Source organism: Oncorhynchus tshawytscha, linkage group LG01 (genome assembly GCF_018296145.1).
Source record: "Oncorhynchus tshawytscha isolate Ot180627B linkage group LG01, Otsh_v2.0, whole genome shotgun sequence".
Lineage (NCBI taxonomy): Eukaryota > Metazoa > Chordata > Actinopteri > Salmoniformes > Salmonidae > Oncorhynchus > Oncorhynchus tshawytscha.
In genome coordinates, this window is record NC_056429.1 from 10255525 (window position 1) to 10275778 (window position 20254).

At 42.1% G+C, this 20254-nt stretch overlaps 2 protein-coding genes across 4 annotated transcripts in view; both read left to right on the forward strand.

Annotated features, from left to right (window-relative positions):
• The first annotated feature begins 7375 nt into the window (after window positions 1-7375).
• Window positions 7376-12931, forward strand: LOC112215076 (calcitonin-1-like). Of its 3 annotated transcripts, none has more exons than XM_024374092.2 (5): window positions 7392-7473; window positions 8402-8493; window positions 9405-9539; window positions 11383-11565; window positions 12322-12931. In XM_024374092.2, exons 2-4 carry the CDS (start codon window positions 8408-8410, stop codon window positions 11543-11545), a joined length of 384 nt encoding a protein of 127 aa, XP_024229860.1. In that variant the 5' UTR covers window positions 7392-7473; window positions 8402-8407; the 3' UTR covers window positions 11546-11565; window positions 12322-12931. The 3 variants fall into 3 exon arrangements, with proteins under 3 accessions (XP_024229952.1, XP_024229860.1, XP_024229903.1); XM_024374135.2 differs by having other exon boundaries at window positions 11386-11565; XM_024374184.2 differs by lacking the exons at window positions 11383-11565; window positions 12322-12931 and adding an exon at window positions 10325-10920 and having other exon boundaries at window positions 7376-7473.
• A 5010-nt stretch (window positions 12932-17941) lies between these two features.
• The window catches only part of LOC112258953 (protein inscuteable homolog), an 81408-nt gene continuing 79095 nt past the window's right edge, over window positions 17942-20254 (forward strand). The window contains exon 1 of the mRNA XM_042329476.1: window positions 17942-18084. The gene's annotated coding sequence lies outside the window, so the exon portion shown is untranslated. The remainder of the gene's footprint in view (window positions 18085-20254) is intronic.

Genomic DNA, 20254 nt, shown 5'->3' on the forward strand with positions numbered 1-20254 from the left:
TGGAAGTCGGCAGGTGTTCAAATGTTCCCTTAACGCCCCAGTGGGAGAGCCCCCGAAGACAAGAGCTTGGTCACACACTTGAACTTGAATTTAATCAAGGGAGAGCATCCTTTGTGGTGATGGTGTGCAGCACTGATTAGCTTTGGAGATTGAGAGCCATTACAGAAGGTTGGAGTCTGCTAATGACTTAAGTGCTGTTGCTTTTTCCTTGAGGAAGTGATTTATATGGACAGGGTACTTCCCCTGAACCTTGGAGCACCCAACAGTGAATGGAGACACTGATAGATCCATAGATCAACGATTCATATCACTCCACTTTGGCCCCATCACGATGTATATCTCTGATATAATGATTTACAGTCTCTGTACGTTGGGGTGCTTTGTAATGTTCAAAGGTGTCTATATCCTCATCAATCTTTGTCCGTGATTAAAAGGTTAAATGTTTTGGTGGCGACATTGTTATTAGTGCATGTTGCATGTTAGGTTACTGGATGATGTAGTACTTACTTCTCTTAATCCCATGGCATAGAAAGACAATACAAAGTTTGAAGTAAACAACTAAAACATGTCAATTTCCTGAGGAAAATATGTGTGCTTGCTTCAGCAGTCTAAAAGAATGGCCGTGTCCGGATACCTGTATTTGCATCTTATATAGTAGGCAGTTTGGTTATGTGAAAATATGTTTTATATTGATATTTGTTGCTTCCTGCATACATTTTTTATAAACATTATGTTCTAAAAAAGTATGTAGTATGATTAGTACACAGTAATACTGTAATTTAAAAAAAACTTAAATATCCAAGTTGTCTGGACTTCAAATTGGGAAATTGTTGAGCTGACATGAATTATTATTCCCCTAACCCAATGATTTTTACTCAATGTGAGTTGAAAAAGAATGAACTGAAATATTGTCATTTGCAACACAAATAGCTGATTTGATCACATGAGAGTAATGTTTGCTGACACTTACAACATAAAATACTGTTTTGGCTTAAACACGTGTTTAATTAACATATTACCCAGTATACCTTTCTGCAAGTTGTATTATACTTATTATTTATGTAACCTTTATTTAACTAGGCAAGCCAGTTAAGAACTAATTATTATTTACAATGATGACCTACCCTGTACAAAGCTGGGCCAATTGTGCGCCGCCCTATGGGACTCCCAATCACGGCCGGATGTGATGCAGGCTGGATTCAAACCAGGGACTGCAGTGATGCCTCTTGCACGGCGATGCTGCGCCACTCTGTCGGGGATCAGTTACAACTGAAACATGTATTGCAGAGGCTGATGCATTTAACCAGATATAATAAATTGATTTGTTCTAACCCTTAATGAGATTTCTGTTGTACCTGTTTATGTGATCTGTGGTTACTCAGATTTGATAGACCTACCTGTTTGGTCCATTATATGGATCATGACTGAAATTAGTTAGGAGTCAAAGGAGACACTAGTCTGTCATAAACATACTTGGCTCAATCAAAATCAAAATAAAATAAAAGTTTATTTGTCACATGCGCCAAATACAACAGGTGTAAACCTTACAGTGAAATGCTTACTTACAGGCTCTAACCAATGGTGCCAAAAAAGGAATGTGTGTGTGTGTGTGCACGTGTGTAGGTAAGTAAAGAAATAAAACAACAGTAGAAAGACATTTGAAAAAAGAGTAGCAAGGCTACATACAGACACCGGTTAGTCAGGCTTATTGAGGTAGTATGTACATGTTGGTATCGTTAAAGTGACTGTGCATATATGATGAACAGAGAGTAGCAGAAGCATAAAAAGAGGGGTTGTTGGGTGGTGGGACACAATGCAGATAGCCCGGTTATCCAATGTGCAGGAGCACTGGTTGGTCGGGCCAATTGAGGTAGTATGTACATGAATGTATAGTTAAAGTGACTATGCATATAAGATAAACAGAGAGTAGCAGCAGCGTAAAAGAAGGGGTTAGGGAGGGGTTGGGGGAGGCACATAATGCAAATAGTCCGGGTAGCCATTTGATTACCTGTTCAGGAGTCTTATGGCTTGGGGAATAGGCTTTGTCATGCCCTCTTCACAACTGTCTGGTGTGTTTGGACCAATCTAGTTTGTTGTTGATGTGGACACCAAGGAATTTGAAGCTCTCAACCTGCTCCACTACAGCCCTGTCGATGAGAATGGGGACATGCTCGGTCCTCCTTTTCCTGTAGTCCACGATCATCTCCTTTGTCTTGGTTACATTGAGAGATAGGCTGTTATTCTGGCACCACCCGGCCAGGTTTCTGACCTCCTCTCTATAGGCTGTCTCGTCGTTGCCTGTTTTCAGGCCTACCACTGTTGTGTCATCAGCAAACTTAATGATGGTGTTGGAGTCGTGCCTGCCCATGCAGTTTTGGATGAACAGGGAGTACAGGAGGGGACTGAGCACGCACCCCTGGGGAGCTCCAGTGTTGAGGATCAGTGTGGCAGATGTGTTGCTACCTACCCTCACCAACTGGGGGCGGCCTGTCAGGAAGTCCATGATCCAGTTGCAGAGGGAGGTGTTTAGTCTCAGGATCCTTAGCTTAGTGATGAGCTTTGAGGGCACTATATGGTGTTGAACGCTGAGCTGTAGTCAACGAACAGCATTCTCACATAGGTGTTCCTTTTATCCAGGTGGGAAAGGGCAGTGTGGAGTGCAATAGAGATTGCATCATCTGTGGATCTGTTTGGGCGGTATGCAAATTGGAGCGTGTCTAGGGTTTCTGGGATAATGGTGTTGATGTGAACCATTACCAGCCTTTCAAAGCACTTCATGGCTACGGACGTGACTGCTATGGATCTGTAGTCATTTAGGCAGGTTGCCTTTGTGTTCTTGGGCACAGGGACTATGGTGGTCTGCTTGAAGCATGTTGGTATTACAGACTCAATCAGGGACATGTTGAAAATGTCAGTGAAGACACCTGCCAGTTGGTTAGCACATGCCCGGAGCACACGTCCTGGTAATCCGTCTGACCCCGCAGCCTTGTGTATGTTGACCTGTTTAAAGGTCTTACTCACGTCGGCTACGGAGAGCGTGATCACACAGTTGTTCGGAACAGCTGATGCTCTCAAGTATGCCTCAGTGTTGCTTGCCTCGACGCGAGCATTAGCTCATCTGGTAGGCTCGTGTCACTGGGCAGCTCGCGGCTGTGCTTCCCTTTGTAGTCTGTAATAGTTTGCAAGCCCTGCCACATCCGACGAGTGTCGGAGCCGGTGTAGTATGATTCAATCTTAGCCCTGTATTGAAGCTTTGCCTGTTTGATGGTTCGTCGCAGGGCATAGCGGGATTTCTTGTAAGCTTCCGGGTTAGAGTCCCGCACCTTGAAAGCGGCAGCTCTACCCTTTAGCTCAGTGTGAATGTTGCCTGTAATCCATGGCTTCTGGTTGGGGTATGTATGTACAGTCACTGTCGGGACGACGTCCTCAATGCACTTATTGATAAAGCCAGTGACTGATGTGGTGTAGTCCTCAATGTCATCGGAAGAATCCCGAAACATGTTCCAGTCTGTGATAGCAAAGCAGTCCTGTAGTTTAGCATCTGCTTCATCTGACCATTATGTTATAGACCGAGTCACTGGTGCTTCCTGCTTTCATTTTTGCTTGTCAGCAGGAATCAGGAGGATAGAGTTGTGGTCGGATTTACCAAATGGAGGGCGAGGGAGAGCTTTGTACGCGTCTCTGTGTGTGGAGTACAGTTGATCTAGAATTGTTTTCCCCCTCTGGTTGCACATTTAACATGTTGATAGAGATTTGGTAGAACTGATTTAAGTTTCCCTGCATTAAAGTCTCCAGCCACTAGGAGCGCCGCCTCTGGGTGAGTGGTTTCCTGTTTGCTTATTTCCTTATACAGCTGACTGAGTGAGGTCTTCATGCCAGCATCTTTCTGTGGTGGTAAATAAACAGCCACGAAAAGTATAGCTGAGAAGTCTCTAGGCAAGTAGTGTGGCCTGCAGTTTATCACAATATACTCAACTTCAGGCGAGCAAAATCTAGAGACTTCCTTAGATTTCATGCACCAGCTGTTGTTTACAAATATGTACAGACCCCCCTCGTCTTACCGGAGTGTGCTGTTCTATCCTGCCAGTGCAGAGTGTATCCTTCTAGCTGAATAGCCATGTCATCATTCAGCCAAATATAACAGCCATCCGTTAATAATACAATCATTTCCATAGTTGAGCAGAAATCTACAGTATAGATTCAGCTACAGCTCATCCAACTTCAGCTCTCTTGGCGTCATGGACCAACGTATAAGGTGTTGGGTTGACACATGACAGCCAGTGAACCCAGGTTTGAGTCCCTGCCTGGGGCTACCCCCCAACTTCACTACGTTGGTCCATGAAGCTTAAATAGTTCAGCTGATGATATCCTTACATCGTTAAGTTGAAAGGACTTGAAATCGAAAGTTAAGTCAATTTTAAAAAATCAAAGCAACCAGATTTCTAGTTAACTCAACTTCGATAAATGTTAACAGAACTTTTCCGTCGCAAAGTTTAAAAAAAGTAAAGCAATAAGTCCGATTACTTCATTTGGATGGATGTATGACGAGGTTCATCAAAATGAAACACTGAAACTGAAAAACAGAAGAAAAATAAATATGAAACTGAAGAAAGAAATTATGAAAACAAATGAATTACACATTTGTACTTTGTTACATGTTACTACTGTATAAAGTAGTTGTAAAGGATTATACAAGACCTGTTTGATGAATATCCATGTTATTTAATTAATAGGATTCAAGAAGTTGACAAATGTAACTACAGTTTATTTGCCCAATGTTACCTAGACACTCATATACACTACATGGACAAAAGTATGTGGACAGATGCTCTTCGAACATCTCATTCCAAAATCATGGGCATTATTATGGAGTTGGTCTCCCCTTTGCTGCTTATAACAGCCTCCCCTCTTCTGTGAAGGCTTTCCACTAGATGTTGAAACATTGCTGCTGGCAGTTTCTTCCATTCATCCACAAGAGCATTAGTGAGGTCGGGCACTGATGTTGGTCGATTAGGCCTGGCTCACACTCTGAGTTTTCAATTCATCGCAAAAGTTGTTTGATGGGGTTGAGGTCAGGGCTTTGTGCAGGCCAGTCAAGTTCTCCCACACCGATTTCAACAAATAATTTCTGTATTGACCTCACTTTGTGCATGGGGTCATTGTCATGCTGAAACAGGAAAGGACCTTCCCCAAATTATTGCCACAAAGTTGGAAGCACAGAATCGTCTAGAATGTCATTGTATGCTGTAGCATTAATATATCCCTTCACTGGAACTAAGGGTTGTAGCCCGAACCATGAAAAACAGCCCCAGACCATTATTCCTCCTCCACCAAACTTTAAAGTTGGCACTATGCATTTGGGCAGGTGGCGTTCTCCTGGCATCCGCCAAACATAGATTAGTCTGCCTGATGGTGAAGCGGGATTCATCACTCCAGAGAATGCGTTTCCACTGCTCCAGAGTCCAATGGTGGCGAGCTTTACACCACTCCAGTCGATGCATGGCATTGCGCATGGTGATCTTGCGGCTGCTCGGCCATGAAAACCCATTTCATGAAGTTCCCGATGAACAGTTCTTGTGCTGACGTTGCTTCCGGAGGCAGTTTGGAACTCGGTAGTGAATGTTGCAACCGAGGACGGTTGATTGTTACGCGCTACGCCCTTCAGCACTCGGCGGTTCTGTTCCAAGAGCTTGTGTGGACTACCACTTCGTGGCTGAGCCGTTGTTTCTCCTAAACGTTTCCACATCACAATGACAGCACCTACAGTTGTCCAGGGCAGCTCTAGCAGGGCAGACATTTTACAAACTAACTTGTTGGAAAAGTGGCATCCTATGACGGTGCCATGTTGAAAGTCACTGAGCTCTTCAGTATGGGCCATTCTACTACCAATGTTTGTCTATGGAGATTGCATGGCGGTGTGCTCGACTTTATACACCTGTCAGCAACGGGTGTGGCTGAAATAGACAAATCACTCATTTGAAGGGGTGTCCACATACTTCTGGCCATGTAGTGTGGGGCTGGGACCTCTGCGCAGTCCATTTGACTGTGATTTAGCACCCGGGACTTCGGCGCCGCTCACTGTTCAATAACACTAAAAGGCTCATCCTGTCTAATGGGGTACCTCTGTGAGGCATGCAGGGAAAGGCCCCCACTCTCCTTCTCTTACACACACACACACACACACACACACACACACACACACACACACACACACACACACACACACACACACACACACACACACACACACACACACACACACACACACACACACACACACACACACACACACTTCACACACACACACACTTTCACACACTTTGCCCACTAATGAAAAGGAAGGGAAATTAGATGATGTCACCTGACAAACAGTTCTGTAATTGCTTTTGAAAAACAACTGTCTTTGTCATCAGGGATTCTGCAATGATTCCCTGCTGAAGTCCACTTAATTTATCCATTGAAGAAGGACATGGACTGGGGCAGGGTTAATCATTATAACGCATTAGTCATGTTATCATAATTCATACCAATGTTGTCTTTTGGTATGTGGACTAGGTAACTTGTAGATGAATAACGTAATGATGAACCCTTTATAAAACCTGTGTTATATGCGATCACCCTGTGATCATTGAGACACAGTCATACTCATTAACTCAGATTACATTTGAGGAGTTCAAAAGCAAGATCAAATTCCACATTTAAAAAAATCTTAATGGTATAAAATAAGGACATGTAAAATCATATTCTTACGAGTTGAAGTTGTTGCAGTGATTGTATTGATGATGGTAATACATGCTCTTTTATTTAACCGCTCAGATAATTGTAAACCTTTTTGAGTAGAACAATCGGCCGTATTTGAGTTTCAGCATGACAGTGGAATTGACTGGGGTACTTGATCCCTATGTCTCTTGGTTGAGTAGCACCTACCTAGGAGTGGATGGGACTGCAGTATACCTTCATTCCCAGCAGATGGCTCTGCCTGCTAGTACTTTGCTGTGGCTTATCAATTTGGCATTTGAAAAATAGCATGCGTGTAACATTTTTGGAAGCCTTTAAAATATTCATTGCGAGGGATGGTTGCCGTGGCCATTCATTAGATTTGCTCCTGGTTAATTAATGACCTCAATGGAAATTTGGATATCAAATTGTCCAAATGACTGGTGGATTTTGTGAATGGAGCACTTAGTGACTAAAGAATGACGTCATTGCAAAGCCATATCCCTTATTAGTGTGCCAAAAGTAAGGGGTGTCATCCGATTGGCTCGCAGGAGCATCTTAGTGACGGGATTGGCCGACGGGAGATAATTAAACACCTACACAGTCAATGCACAAATGCAAGCTGTGGATATATAGGCGTGTGCATTGGTACTGCGTGCTACAGATCCAAGAGTTGGTCTTCAAAGTGAGAGAAGTCAACTTAGGCGTTTCCTACAAAGCTATATATTTTTTGGGGCCCGGTTATTAACACAAAAGGTAAGTGGAGAACTTGAACCAGATCCACATGGTGGAGACTGTGTATTTGGATGGTAGGTTGACTTAATGGGTTGTGTCTGAGGACTCTGTAACTCGGTTGGATATGGAGAGTGTGGACCTGCATTTTGGCGCAGTGTGATGTGATGGTGACGGTAATGGGATTGGGATTGAAGTGTGGCCGTAGGGGTCACAACTCTCCTTCAGCTCTGTGGTGGAGGCAGAACAGAAAAGATGGAAAGAAAGATGAGAAAGTGAGCAAGGGTGAGTGAGAGACCAAAGAGTAAGAGATGGAGATAAAGAAACAGTGAGTAGAATGGAGAGAGAGAGCGAGATGGAGTGCTGTGTGTGAGAAAGTGGTGGCAGCTCATTACACTAATGTACTGGTCCTACCCTGGGAGTTGGCACGCTGGCTGGAACCACTATCCCCTCCTCACAGCGGCTAGCTAACGCTACGTCCCCTCAGTTAGCACCAACCGACAGGCTTGGACCCCCGTCATTCCTGGACACGCCAAGGGCTCCTCCTCAGAGAACTACCTCTCTTGTCCTGTGCTGTGCTGTACCCAATATTGTGAGACTGGAGGAATAGTTTGCTCCATGGAGAAGAGTAGAAGCTGTTTGGATGGAAGGTGTCATGGGGAGACAGAAGGATGGATGGATATGCAGCTTGAGAGATCAGTGCTACTGAACTGAGCTAGTGCGGTAAAGCTGAGTCTGCTGTCAATACATCTTCTAGCAGCTCATTTCAAACTTAACAAAGGAATCCTTTAACCAACAGTTGTATTGTGTTACATTAGCCGTACAATGCTTAATCTCATTCTGATAAAAAAAGTATGCTGAATGTTTTTGTGTTAGCGACCTGCTTCTCTCATTGTCACATGTAAAATGTTCATGTAATTGCGTCACTGATGGGACTGTCTCTTTGCTGTAGGGGACCATGGTTATGTTGAAGATCTCTGCTTTCCTTGTTGCCTATGCCTTGGTCATTTGCCAGATGTACAGCTCACAAGCAGCCCCCACCAGGTGAGTCCGACGGACATACAGAAATGTAAAAAATTACACTCATACATGACACGAGCACACACACACTTGTGTAATCTGACATGAAAAGATGGATAGGACGTGCTGCCATATAACTGTATTATTTAAGAATTAAAATTACGAGTTACATTTTTTGGGGAAATACTTTTTCTGTGATAAAAGTTACATAGTACACATGTTTTGGTCTGTAAATTGTTGATTTAGAAACTGTAAGAAATACATAAAAGTGAATATGTTCCTTATCCAATATCCCAAGAAGTGCACTCCAGTTAAAGGGACAGCAATCCATGCTTAGGTTACGTTTCCCTGGCACTGTTTCCACATGCTAACATTGCTGAGCATCACAATCAATTTGAAATACTTTTAGATGATCTGATCATGATACATGAAAAATGCTAATATCAGTACCATGACTTGAGTGGGATTTGTGTCACAAATGCTAAAATGTTAGCATGTGGAAACCGTACCAGGGAAACTAAAAGAAAGCATGGATTGCTGTCATACCTGCTTAAAGGGTAAGGAAACAAATGTGTAATTTTGTCATTTGGGTGAACTATCCCTTAAAGTGTAAAGGGGACTGTAATTACATTTGCAGAAAGAAAAAACACCACACAACAAGAGTGATTTAATTTAGGAGAGATGAATGAGACCCGTAAAAACATCCAAGCCACTCCCCGTTATAAATCTGAACTAGGTCACACGTCAGCCCTTTTAGATGGACTACTCTTAGCAGATGACTATTTTCCATGTTGGCTGGGGTCCATTCCAGTCCCACAGTAATATCTTTAGACTCAGTGATGCTCTGAGGATCTTTTTCTCCCCCAGGTGAAAACTCCAGTTGAGTTTTTACGCTGATCCCTGTGCATCACCCATCCCCTTTCTTCCTCCTCTAGAACAGGCATAGAGTCCATGACAGACCAAGTCACGCTCACGGACTACGAGGCACGGAGGTTACTCAACGCCATAGTCAAGGAGTTTGTGCAGATGACAACTGAAGAGCTGGAGCAGCATGTGACTGAAGGCAATAGGTACAGACAACTGCTTTTTCTTCCTGCATTTCTAACAGCCTGAGTTTGCCTCTTAGCTACCAATTAATGGACTGATGATGAATTAAACGTGATGCTCAGAATTGATGGTCAGAGCTACTTTTATATTACCTGTGTGGAGAGACGTCTTCTAGCCACCTGCCGTTTGATTTAATCCATTTGGAGGTATGTGCTCAGAGGAATGGTTACTAACTCCATCTCAAGGACAGAGGTCCAGATCCTAATCCCTCCCAACTGATTCTCTGTCGTAACCCTCCCACATGGATAAGTTTGACATTCAATTATTTGAATGGATGAATGTTAACAGTGTGTTTGCCTGCTGCAGATATTATATTATGCCCAACTGGATGGATAAGTGCATGGTCTCAATTAGTGGAGATGGAAAGAGTTGCATGACAACAGGAAGCTACCCGTTCTGTTCTGTTTGGGGTGATATGAGGGTGGGTGTGAAGATACAATGAAGTTGGAGCATGGGGGTTGAAGCATGGTATTTTGGAAATGTTAATTTCTTGCCTATGACAGCACGTCTGACAATGCATTGTGTATGAGACATGCATGAATTAAAGGGGGATGACACAGTACTAACATGAGAGAGAGTGTGTGTGTGTGTGTGTGTGTGTGTGTGTGTGTGTGTGTGTGTGTGTGTGTGTGTGTGTGTGTGTGTGTGTGTGTGTGTGTGTGTGTGTGTGTGTGTGGAGAGAGAAAACCTGCATGGGTCCTGCTACTATGAGCCTGTTTTCTGCATGTTTGTCTCTCCCCTCTGACAGCATTGAAAGACCCCTAACCAAGCGCTGCTCCAACCTCAGCACCTGCATGCTGGGCAAACTGTCCCAGGACCTGCACAAATTACAAACGTTCCCCCGCACAGACGTGGGCGCGGGCACGCCTGGCAAGAAACGCAGCGCGCCCGAGAGCGAACGCTATGCAAGCTACGGGGAGACACTTGATAGCATCTAACCCTTCCTCCTGTTCCCACTCTTTTTCACTTTTAATTTGAATGTCTTCCTGGTTTTAAATCTCCGTGCATGTGGATTTTGCCTGCTTGACATTAGAACGGATTTCCCATCGCACCGCCCCCGTGATTTTTTCCTTCTTCTTTTGATAATTCCTTCCCCCTTTCGGCAGAGATGGACGTTGTATCTGTTTATACAATCGAAATGAGAGCTTATCTAAAAATGACAATTATTCAAAAGAATGACTCGAAATGTATAGTTTTTTTTTATGAGTGTATATTCATATAATTTGATTGCGTTACAAATTCCTCAAATCTCCAAATTCATGAGAGATAACATACGTAATATTCAACCATAATAAATGGTTTCTTTATGCGGTAACATGTTTCTTCTTCAATAAACCTATTTTTATACCAGGAAGACTTTTACCTTTTATTCTTAAGAAATGTAATGTTAGTAATTTATTTATTTTATTCTTAAGAAATGTAATGTTTGTACTTATTTATTTTATCGAACTTTGACTCTTCCAACAACTGCATTCAATATTTTTTGAATTGCAGTATAGAATAAATCATAGTTATAATAGCAGTTCCAATATCCTTGAACTGTCTCTAAAATCCTCACCAAGTCTCAAGGTAAGAATTATGACCAACTGAACCATTCTAATGAGCGAACATTTCCAGAGACTATATTAATCCTCTGTCTACTTTTATGTGTGTATGCGTGTGTGTAATAGTGCACTTGTGTAGGCCATCTGTGTGTGCTTGAATATGTGTAGTTTGTGAGTGTCCGTCATGAGTGTGAACACGTGTATTGTATGTGTACGAGGTGCGGAGCAGGGCCCACCATTAACCCTGTCTCCATTCCTGAAGCAGCATTACAACACAGAAGCGAGCCTGTAACACAGCCACCTGCGTGACTCACCGCCTAGCAGATTTTCTGAGCCGGTCGGGGGGCATGGGCAACAGTAACTTTGTCCCCACTAACGTAGGCTCTAAGGCTTTTGGCCGGCGGAGGAGATACACACAGATGTGAACATTCCAACAACCTTCAGGGTGAATATTCCTCCTTCTCGCTGTCCTTTCCGTCTATGTTCTTTTGGCTTTATTTCTATTCTCTAGCTTTTAGTGAAATGCCTGACCAATGACCAATGACTGTATATATGAATGAACAAAACCATCGATCACGTGTGAAGACTCAATAGACATTTGAAGACAAGAAAGCCAGTTAGGATGGTGTCTCGTGTGGTTGATTTATGTAGCGATAACATGTGCAGTTTGAGCTACTCCAGGAAGTGATGTTGCAGGCTAGTTCAGTGTTGCCCCCTCTCATTGAGTATCTCAAGTTCAAGGCCGACCGGGGTACTGCAGGCTGCCATTAGCTACTATAGAACATTATCCTTATAGCTTCTTCTGTATGTCCAAGGACATACATCTGGTATAATAGAAGCAATTATTAGTTCCATGATTGTCTACAAAATGTGTATTTATTTACTCAAGGATTGACTACAAAGATTGCCAATTTCCACTTCACTAGAATGGGGGACCCTGTTTTCTGCAAACAATGCCTGCAATACTGTGGTCGGCCTTGAACTTTGTGGCTTCAATGAGAGGGAGCATTAGAAAATATATATATATATTTTTTTTAAATTAAGATTTTACATATAGATTGATTTCCTGTGTTGATGAAAAATAATTGCTTGGTCTTCTTGTTTGCTCAGAGGACTTAAGTTTTGTGGCTGACAGAAGATGCTGGGCACTAAAGTTGTTGACTTGTATGTTCTCTCCCTTCCTCTCTCTCTTCCCTTTCAGATGTTGACCCTCCTTAACGCGATGACATCAGAACATATCTGGGAGAAAACAACAAAACAAACAGAAAAAAACACTGGCTTTATTATCCACTCTCCCACAGTCTACACAAAGAAACCCCTTCAGATTGTAGGACTCCTCTCATTCCCATAATGTTATGAACCTTTCATTTTGCTTTTTGCAAACCAGAGGGGGAAAAAATGACAGCAACCTATGTTATGTACATTGACAGCTGAATCCGATTCCTTTTTTTTATACATTAAATTAATTTGAAATGAATGGAGAAAGCATCAGTGCTTATTTATGATTTATTATCTATTGTCTTAGAGCACATTTGTACCATGTGACCCATTTGCCCTGTCACTCATATACCCCCTGTCCCCATGGCAACTGTGACCCGCAGGGATAGACAGTAAAGATCAGCTTTCCCTTGGCTCCCTCACAACTGCTGTCTTGTGCCTTGATGTAAAAACACTTTACATGACATGATTGTCCAGTATGTTTGAAGATTATAAGAAGATTACGAAGAAGAGAATGAAGATGAAAAATATTCAAGAGATTAATATTGTAACAATTGTGAATTTCAGCAAGATTAAAATGTATTTTAGATACATTTGGGTTTGGGGTACTTGTGTTGTTCTTCAAAAGTTTCATGAAATGTTTAGGTGAAGAGAGAACTGTTGTGTTGATATTATATTACCTTTACATGGGATGAGTGGCTTCAGCTCCAGACCATGCAGATTTCTCTAACTCTGGAACCCTTTGGTCTAACACTGAAACATGTTGGGAATTCTGCAGCAAAGAAATCTGTTCTAACTTCACTGTAAACCCCAATGTGCTGTCATTACTCAAAACTTTTGAAGAAATCCGGGTACTGTTACTAAAAGTGATTTTGTAGTCAATACTCAAACCAGTGGAGTCACTGTGACCCTGTAGGGGTCCAGATTTGAATTGCATGAGCTTGACTTTTTTTAATAATGCCCTCACTAAGCCACGCGTCCAATATAATTTCCCAGCATACCTTGCTTGCCTTTGAGTGAATTGTAGAGTTACCATCCATGACTGTATTTGTTAGTGACTGAGACATAGTTGTTGAATTAATTTGTCATGTGGCCTAATTATAGTCTTAATGACAATGCCTGTCTCATAAGGCCTTATTTTGAAGCCTACCTTTACCAATATAAAGCAACCTGAAACACATGGTTTGCAGACCACATCAGGCCTACAAGTAGGGTCACAAAATTCCCAGATTTCTTAACATTCCTGGTTGGAGGAATTCCTGGAACCTTCCATCCAGGCTATCTGGAAAACCAACCAGAATTTTGCAACCCTACTTGCAAGTCACATTATGCTGACTTGTGAAGTGCTGTGCAATTCCAATTGAAATCCAACCAAAGTTAAGCTATCCAATGGCTGGAATTTTTATTTACCATCAACCTGCATAGATAATGAGTATCAGGCTTAGGAACAGTGTGAGGAGACTACTTAAATCATTTCAGTAATGGGTGCAAAATAATTGAACTAAATGATTGGATTAGTTTGAAAAATGTATGTTATTCATATTTTTGTAGCATAAGATTTATCAGACACTTAATATACATGCAAAAACACAGATATTAAAAGCAATCCTCAAAAAAAAAATCAACCTGCAGTGGAGCATGCTCGATAAAAAGTTAATTTGTTATTATGACTTTAAAAAATTGAGGTGATGTGACTTCTCGTTTAGTTTTGAGTCAGTACCACAAATATTTGAAGTAATATTGACTTTTCATTGACTTTGAGTTGAACTTACTAGAAGCATTTGAGTAAAAAATGCCTTGGAGTTTAATGCACTCCACACCTTTCACACATTTCACACCGATCTAAACACACACAACTTATTCATCTGGTTCGGTGACACAAAAAGGTCAGATTTTGACATCCATTTCCATACAAAAGACAAACCTTTCATAGTAAATCACAAAAATGGAAACAAATATTGTCCTATTGTCCCCAAACTAGCCTATTCCAGCTCAACATGAATTCTCTTAGGAGGAGAGAATTCAGGCATATTTTGTCCCAGTCACTGGCCTACCAAAATAAAGGAAACACCAACATAAAGTGTCTTAATAGGGCGTTGGGCCACTATGAGCCAGAACAGCTTCAATGCACCTTGGCATAGATTATACAAGTGTCAGGAACTCTAATGGAGGAAGGAAATGTCATTCTTCCATGAGACAATACATCATTTGGTGTTTTGTTGATGGCACCGCTCCAGAATCCCCCATAAGTGTTTAATCGAGGTGAACTCTGTTGACTACCACAACGTATAGTTTTCAAGCTCATCAAACCATTTAGTGACCACACTTGCCTTGTGGATGGGGGCATTTACATCATATGGGGGCATAGCCATGGTAGCCAAAATAATGGCCTGCCCAGGATTTTTGTACATGACAAAGTATATTGAACGGTAATTGCTTAATTAACTCAGTAACCACACTTGTGTGAAAGCACCTGCTTTCAATATACTTTGTATCCCTCATTTACTCAAGTGGTTCCATTATTTTGGCCAGTTACCTGTATGTTAATAACTATGTTGAAGAAAACAAACACATTAATATGAGTTTGAATAGGGCCTCCCGGGTGGCGCAGTGGTCAAATCAAATGTCATTGGTCACATACACATATTTAGCAGATATTATTGTGGGTGTAGGGAAATCAAATCAAATTTGATTGGTCACATACACATGGTAAGCATATGTTATTGGGAGTGTAGCGAACTGCTTGTGCTTCTAGTTCCGACAGTGCAGCAATATCTAACATGTAATCTAACAATTCCACAACTACCTAATACACACAAATCTAAGTAAAGGAATGGAATAAGAATATATACATATAAATATATGGATGAGCAATGACAGAGTGGCATAGGCAAGATGCAATAGATGGTATAAAATGCCGTATATACATGAGGTGAGTAATGCAAGATATGTAAACATTATTAAAGTGGCATTATTAAAGTGACTAGTGATCCATTTATTAAAGTGTCCAATGATTTCAAGTCTGTAGTCAGCAGCCTCTCTGTTTTAGTGATGGCTGTTTAACATTCTGATAGCCTTGAGATAGAAGCTGTTTTTCAGTCTAGCTTTGATACAACTGTACTGACCTAGTACCGGGGTGAACAGGCAGTGGCTCGGGTGGTTGTTGTCCTTAATTATCTTTTTGGCCTTTCTGTGACATCGGGTGCTGTAGGTGTCCTGGAGGGCAGGTAGTTTGCCCCCATGCATTGTGCAGACCGCACCTCCCTCTGGAGAGCCTTGCGGTTGTGGGCGGAGCAGTTGCCATACCAGGTGGTGATACAGCCCGACAGGATGCTCTCAATTGGGCATTTGTAAAGGTTTGTGAGGGTTTTAGGTGCCAAGCCGAATTTCTTCACCCTCCTGAGGTTGAACAGACGCTGTTAAGCCTTCTTCACCACATTGTCTGTGTGGTTGGATCATTTCAGATCGCTGGTGATATGTATGCTAAGGAATTTGAAGCTTTTCACCTTCTCCACTGCGGTCCCGTCAATTTAGATAGGGGCGTGCTCTCTCTGCTGTTTCCTGAAGTCCACGATCACCTCCTTCATTAAAAAGTATTGACTCAGGGGTGTGAATACTTATGTAAATGAGATATTTCTGTATTTCATTTTCAATTAATTTGCTAACATTTCTAAACACCTTCTAAACACTTTCCCCTTTGTCATTGTGGGGCATTGTATGTAGATGGGTGAGAATTGTTTTCAATTTAATCCATTTTGAATTCAGGCTGTAATAACACAATGTGGAATAAGTCAACAGGTATGAATTCTTTCTGAAATCACTTAGGTTCCAGGCAAAGGTGCTTTGGCAGTGAAGACTACATATGTTTTAGAAGTCTAATGTCACTGATTGTGTGCGATCGACGCTACAAACAATATGTGCCCTTGGGCCCGTATTCATAATGCGTCTACAGAGTAGGAGTGCTGATCTAGGATCAGGTCCACCCCCAGTCCATTCATAAAAATCTAAAAGGCTAAACTGATCCTAGATCAGAACTCCAACTCTGAGAGGCTTTATTATCAATATGTGCCTTTGTGTTTTTAAGTTCCTCTATGCTTTTTATCAGGACAGAGACTAGACAGAACTGGATCTGTACTCCATTCCCCTCCGGCAGTATAGAGGCCTCATCTGTCTTTTTATTTTTATTTTACAACCTTTCCGCTGTCCTCGTGCTTTCTCAGTCTCTCTGTCTGGGCTGGAAGCAGCTCCGGGGTCGTCGGGACGTGCTGGAATCAGCATAGAAATGACAAAAATATTCCATATTTTGATAACTGAAGTTGAGGGCAGGATTGGGGGAGAGTTGTGCATCTTTCTCGGTAATCGATCCTCTTCGCCAATGAGAAAAAAGAGACCTAATAGTGAACATCTGCATTTCCTTGGGTCATTTCAATTGGAAATTAGATGGTTCGTAAGATCTAGCAGCAAACTCCAATTTCCAGATAGAAGGATTTACCCTCGCTCCAGTTCCCAGAAACACCACCCCAACCCAACTCTTGTTTAAAAAACAATGACATCAGTCAGTTAAACAGCCAGTATAAGTGAGGATTATCTTCACACCTTGCAATGTGACTCTCTCTGCCACATATAGCGACTACAAACACTTTCCTGTTGGTTATGTCAGGAAATAAGGTCAAATTTAAGAGGAAATTAGCATGTTTGCTGTCATCTGAAACTCAATACTTATTAATCCTACTCTCATGCATGCCATAAAATAGATGCCTTGTGTTTGTGTATGTGTGTTTGTGTGTGGGTTTGTATGCGTGCGCTCGTGCATACCTTCCAAATATAAAAGACCAATCATTCACTCAAACATATAATAACCATGGCTAGAAGTTTTTTTCTGGACCTTGTGACCAGTGCGGGAAAAACACTGGTCCTAGCATTAACATTAGAGGCAATGCAGACTGACCAAAGCCTCCATCGGTTCACTCGTAACACGAACCACCAGAACTCCCGTTTATATTTTGATTCCCCCCTTCTTTTTTAAAGCTCCCAATTTTTCTAGCAGGTAGTCATTTCCAAGCAGACATGCAACCAGACACACTGAAAGGCTCATGGTAAAAGTCCAGAAACAACACACTCACAGCCGACCTCCTCTTACCTTCCCAAAACCCCTTTTTCTCCTGTGACTTCTCAGAGGAAGGTAAACACCATTTTGCCGTGGCAGAAATGTGATTTCATTCTGCTGCGATAGCAAGTTCTGCCGTCTAGCTCTTTTCTTCTCCCCCTCCTTCTTTTCCCACATCTGGATCCTAGTTCCTCATTTATTTATGTAGTCAGCCTTTTTTGTGGGACTTTAAAAGTCCTTTACCTTTTTCCCTTGGCAGTTTCTCCACCAATTTGACAATTAGATTTTCGCCATAACTGTTGAACTCGGCAATTACATGCTCGACCACAGAGTCTCTCCAAAATAGAGCGTTGCGGCTCATATGGCACACCGAAATAAAATAGTTTTCATGTCTGTTTGGATGGCCGCCCAGCTAAAACTATGCTCAGCCGCTTGACTGACAGAGGGATGTGGGCTTTTTTCTCCCCAAGAAAAATCTTAGGGTCACGAATCCTGACCAAAGACTGAGGCAGTTGAGCTCCCAGTTCCTCTGCGGGCTGCGAGGAGAGAGGAGGTTGCAGGGCAGGGACAGAGGCTTGTGCCTCGACAATGAAAACTCCAGGGGACACTTAACATTTAAGATGCTGACCTGAGGCTGGGGTAAGTCTGGCAAACACTCCCTCCTATTTGCTGACTGGGAGATCACATAAGATGGAATGGGGGTCTTGTGAGGTTGTCTGTACTTCTTTAAGAGACTAACTTCAATGTAACTTAATGATGGGATAAAATTGAGAGTTGTCTATTACTGCCTGTGGCATCTGACTAAGTCTTAGAATCATTCGCCTCATACACACACCACTAATCTCATCAGTAGAAAGTGGAGCTCATGGCATCTTTGAGACTGTTTCTCACTGTTACTGCTGTTACTGTGTCGGTTGATACAGAGCCTCTGCACTCTAAAAAATTGTGGATTAAAAACACCCCAGCGTTGGGTAAATAGTGGACAGAACACATGTTGAGTTATTTTGACCCAACCAGTTGCATCACTTAGTTGGGTTGTTTTCTTTGAAGACAGGGGGTGTGGCTTATAGTGGGGGTGTGGCTTTCAGGTAGTTATTTTTGGCCACGTGTAAATTGCATTCCTGTTCATCATGTTAAGTTCGTACACTGCATATTTCACTTTCCTTAAATATTTTTGCACAATACATGATCCAACACAAAATTAATTAAACATTATTTAAGTATTATAACAAAGTGGTAACTTTCCCAACATTGGGACATACTTGGGTACGCCTCACAAATGTTTCAGTGCTCAACTTAAAGCTTACAATACAACAAAACATATGAACCGGAATGACATTTACTCTCACGGGTGGCCAAAAAGCGCTATCTTAAAGCCACTCCCTTACTAAGCCACGCCTCCAGTCTTTTGATCTGATCCAGTGGCTCATAGCTCAATAACCCAGCATCAATAACCCAACAACCCAACTGAGTGACCCAACTGGCTTGATCAAAATAGCCCAACTTATGTTCAATATTTACCCAAATTGGGATGTTTTTAACCCCACATTTTTTGTCATTGACCAATATGTGCCGGACCAGACCACTCAGTGGATCCGATTTCCTCTATGTGTTCCACTGAAAATATGTATTGTGTGGGGTTTTATTTAGAGTTAGGCATGGGCTGCAAAACCACTAAGGCCACGGCTCGTTGGAGTCTGTAAATCTGAGTGTTGGGTGTGGGTGGGTGCTGTGTAAGATGACAATGATTATAGTTGATTATTGGCCGGGGTAGGCCGTCATAGTAAATAAGAATTTGTTCTCAACTGACTTGCCCAGTTAAATAAAGGTTAAATACATGTTTAAAAAGTAGGCAACAATGATTGATTGGTCTCTGTGTGTGTCTGTGTGTGTGTCTGTGTGTGTGCGCTTGTGCATGCACATGTTCATGGTCGTATGTTATGTGTATATGACTGGCTGCTTGCCTGAGGCCACATTAGCAGAGCTCCTCACTCTCATTCTTCTCTGGCCTGTTGAACAGCTGGGAGGGGAGTGGCCTGCCTGACTAACTAACATGAAACACACATGTAGGTGTGGCCCCTAGCTCTGGCCCAGTGGCGGCTGCTGAGGGGAGGACAGCTCATAATAATGGCTGGAACAGAGCGAATGGAATGGCTCAAACACATGGAAACAACATGTTTGATGTTGTTGATATTTCTACATATTCCGCTCCAGCCATTACCATGTGCCCATCCTCCCCAATTCAGGTGTCACCAAACTCCTGTGCTCTGGCCCCTGATCGTACTCCCATACTGTTTAATTAGCTTCTCTCTACAAGCATGGTAATTGGTGGATTCCACTTTAAAAACCTCCTCTCTCCTTCACAACACTCCACCCATAGTCACCACCCATCATCATAAGAGGGCCATGATGGGGTAATGTGTTGTCGTGACCACTGTCTGATCATGGGTATAGATAGCATGGTGGGTGTGGCTCAGTCCATTGACCACTGCTATACCGTGCATTTGAAAAGTATTCAGACTCCTTGAATTTTTCCATGTTATGTTATAGCCTTATTCTAAAATGTATTAAATACATTTTCCTCTCATCAATCTACACACAATACCCTACAATGACAAAGCAATTAGATTTTGATTTTTGTGTGCAAATTAAATTTAAAAAACTGAAATATCACATTTACATAAGTATAAATGTGGGACCTTATATATATATATATACAACTATTTAATCAATTTTAGAATAAAGCTGTAATTTAACAAAATGTGTAAAAAGTCTAGGGGTCTGACAAGGGCTCTGAATGCCCTGTAGT

What these genes read in the sequence shown, in the direction of transcription:
- LOC112215076 (XM_024374184.2), top strand. Translation starts at nt 8,408, where the DNA reads ATGGTTATGTTGAAGATCTCTGCTTTCCTTGTTGCCTATGCCTTGGTC. An exon ending in TCACAAGCAGCCCCCACCAG is followed by an intron (nt 8,494 to 9,404) that starts GTGAGTCCGACG and finishes TTCCTCCTCTAG; the next exon opens with AACAGGCATAGAGTCCATGA. An exon ending in CATGTGACTGAAGGCAATAG is followed by an intron (nt 9,540 to 10,324) that starts GTACAGACAACT and finishes CCCCTCTGACAG; the next exon opens with CATTGAAAGACCCCTAACCA.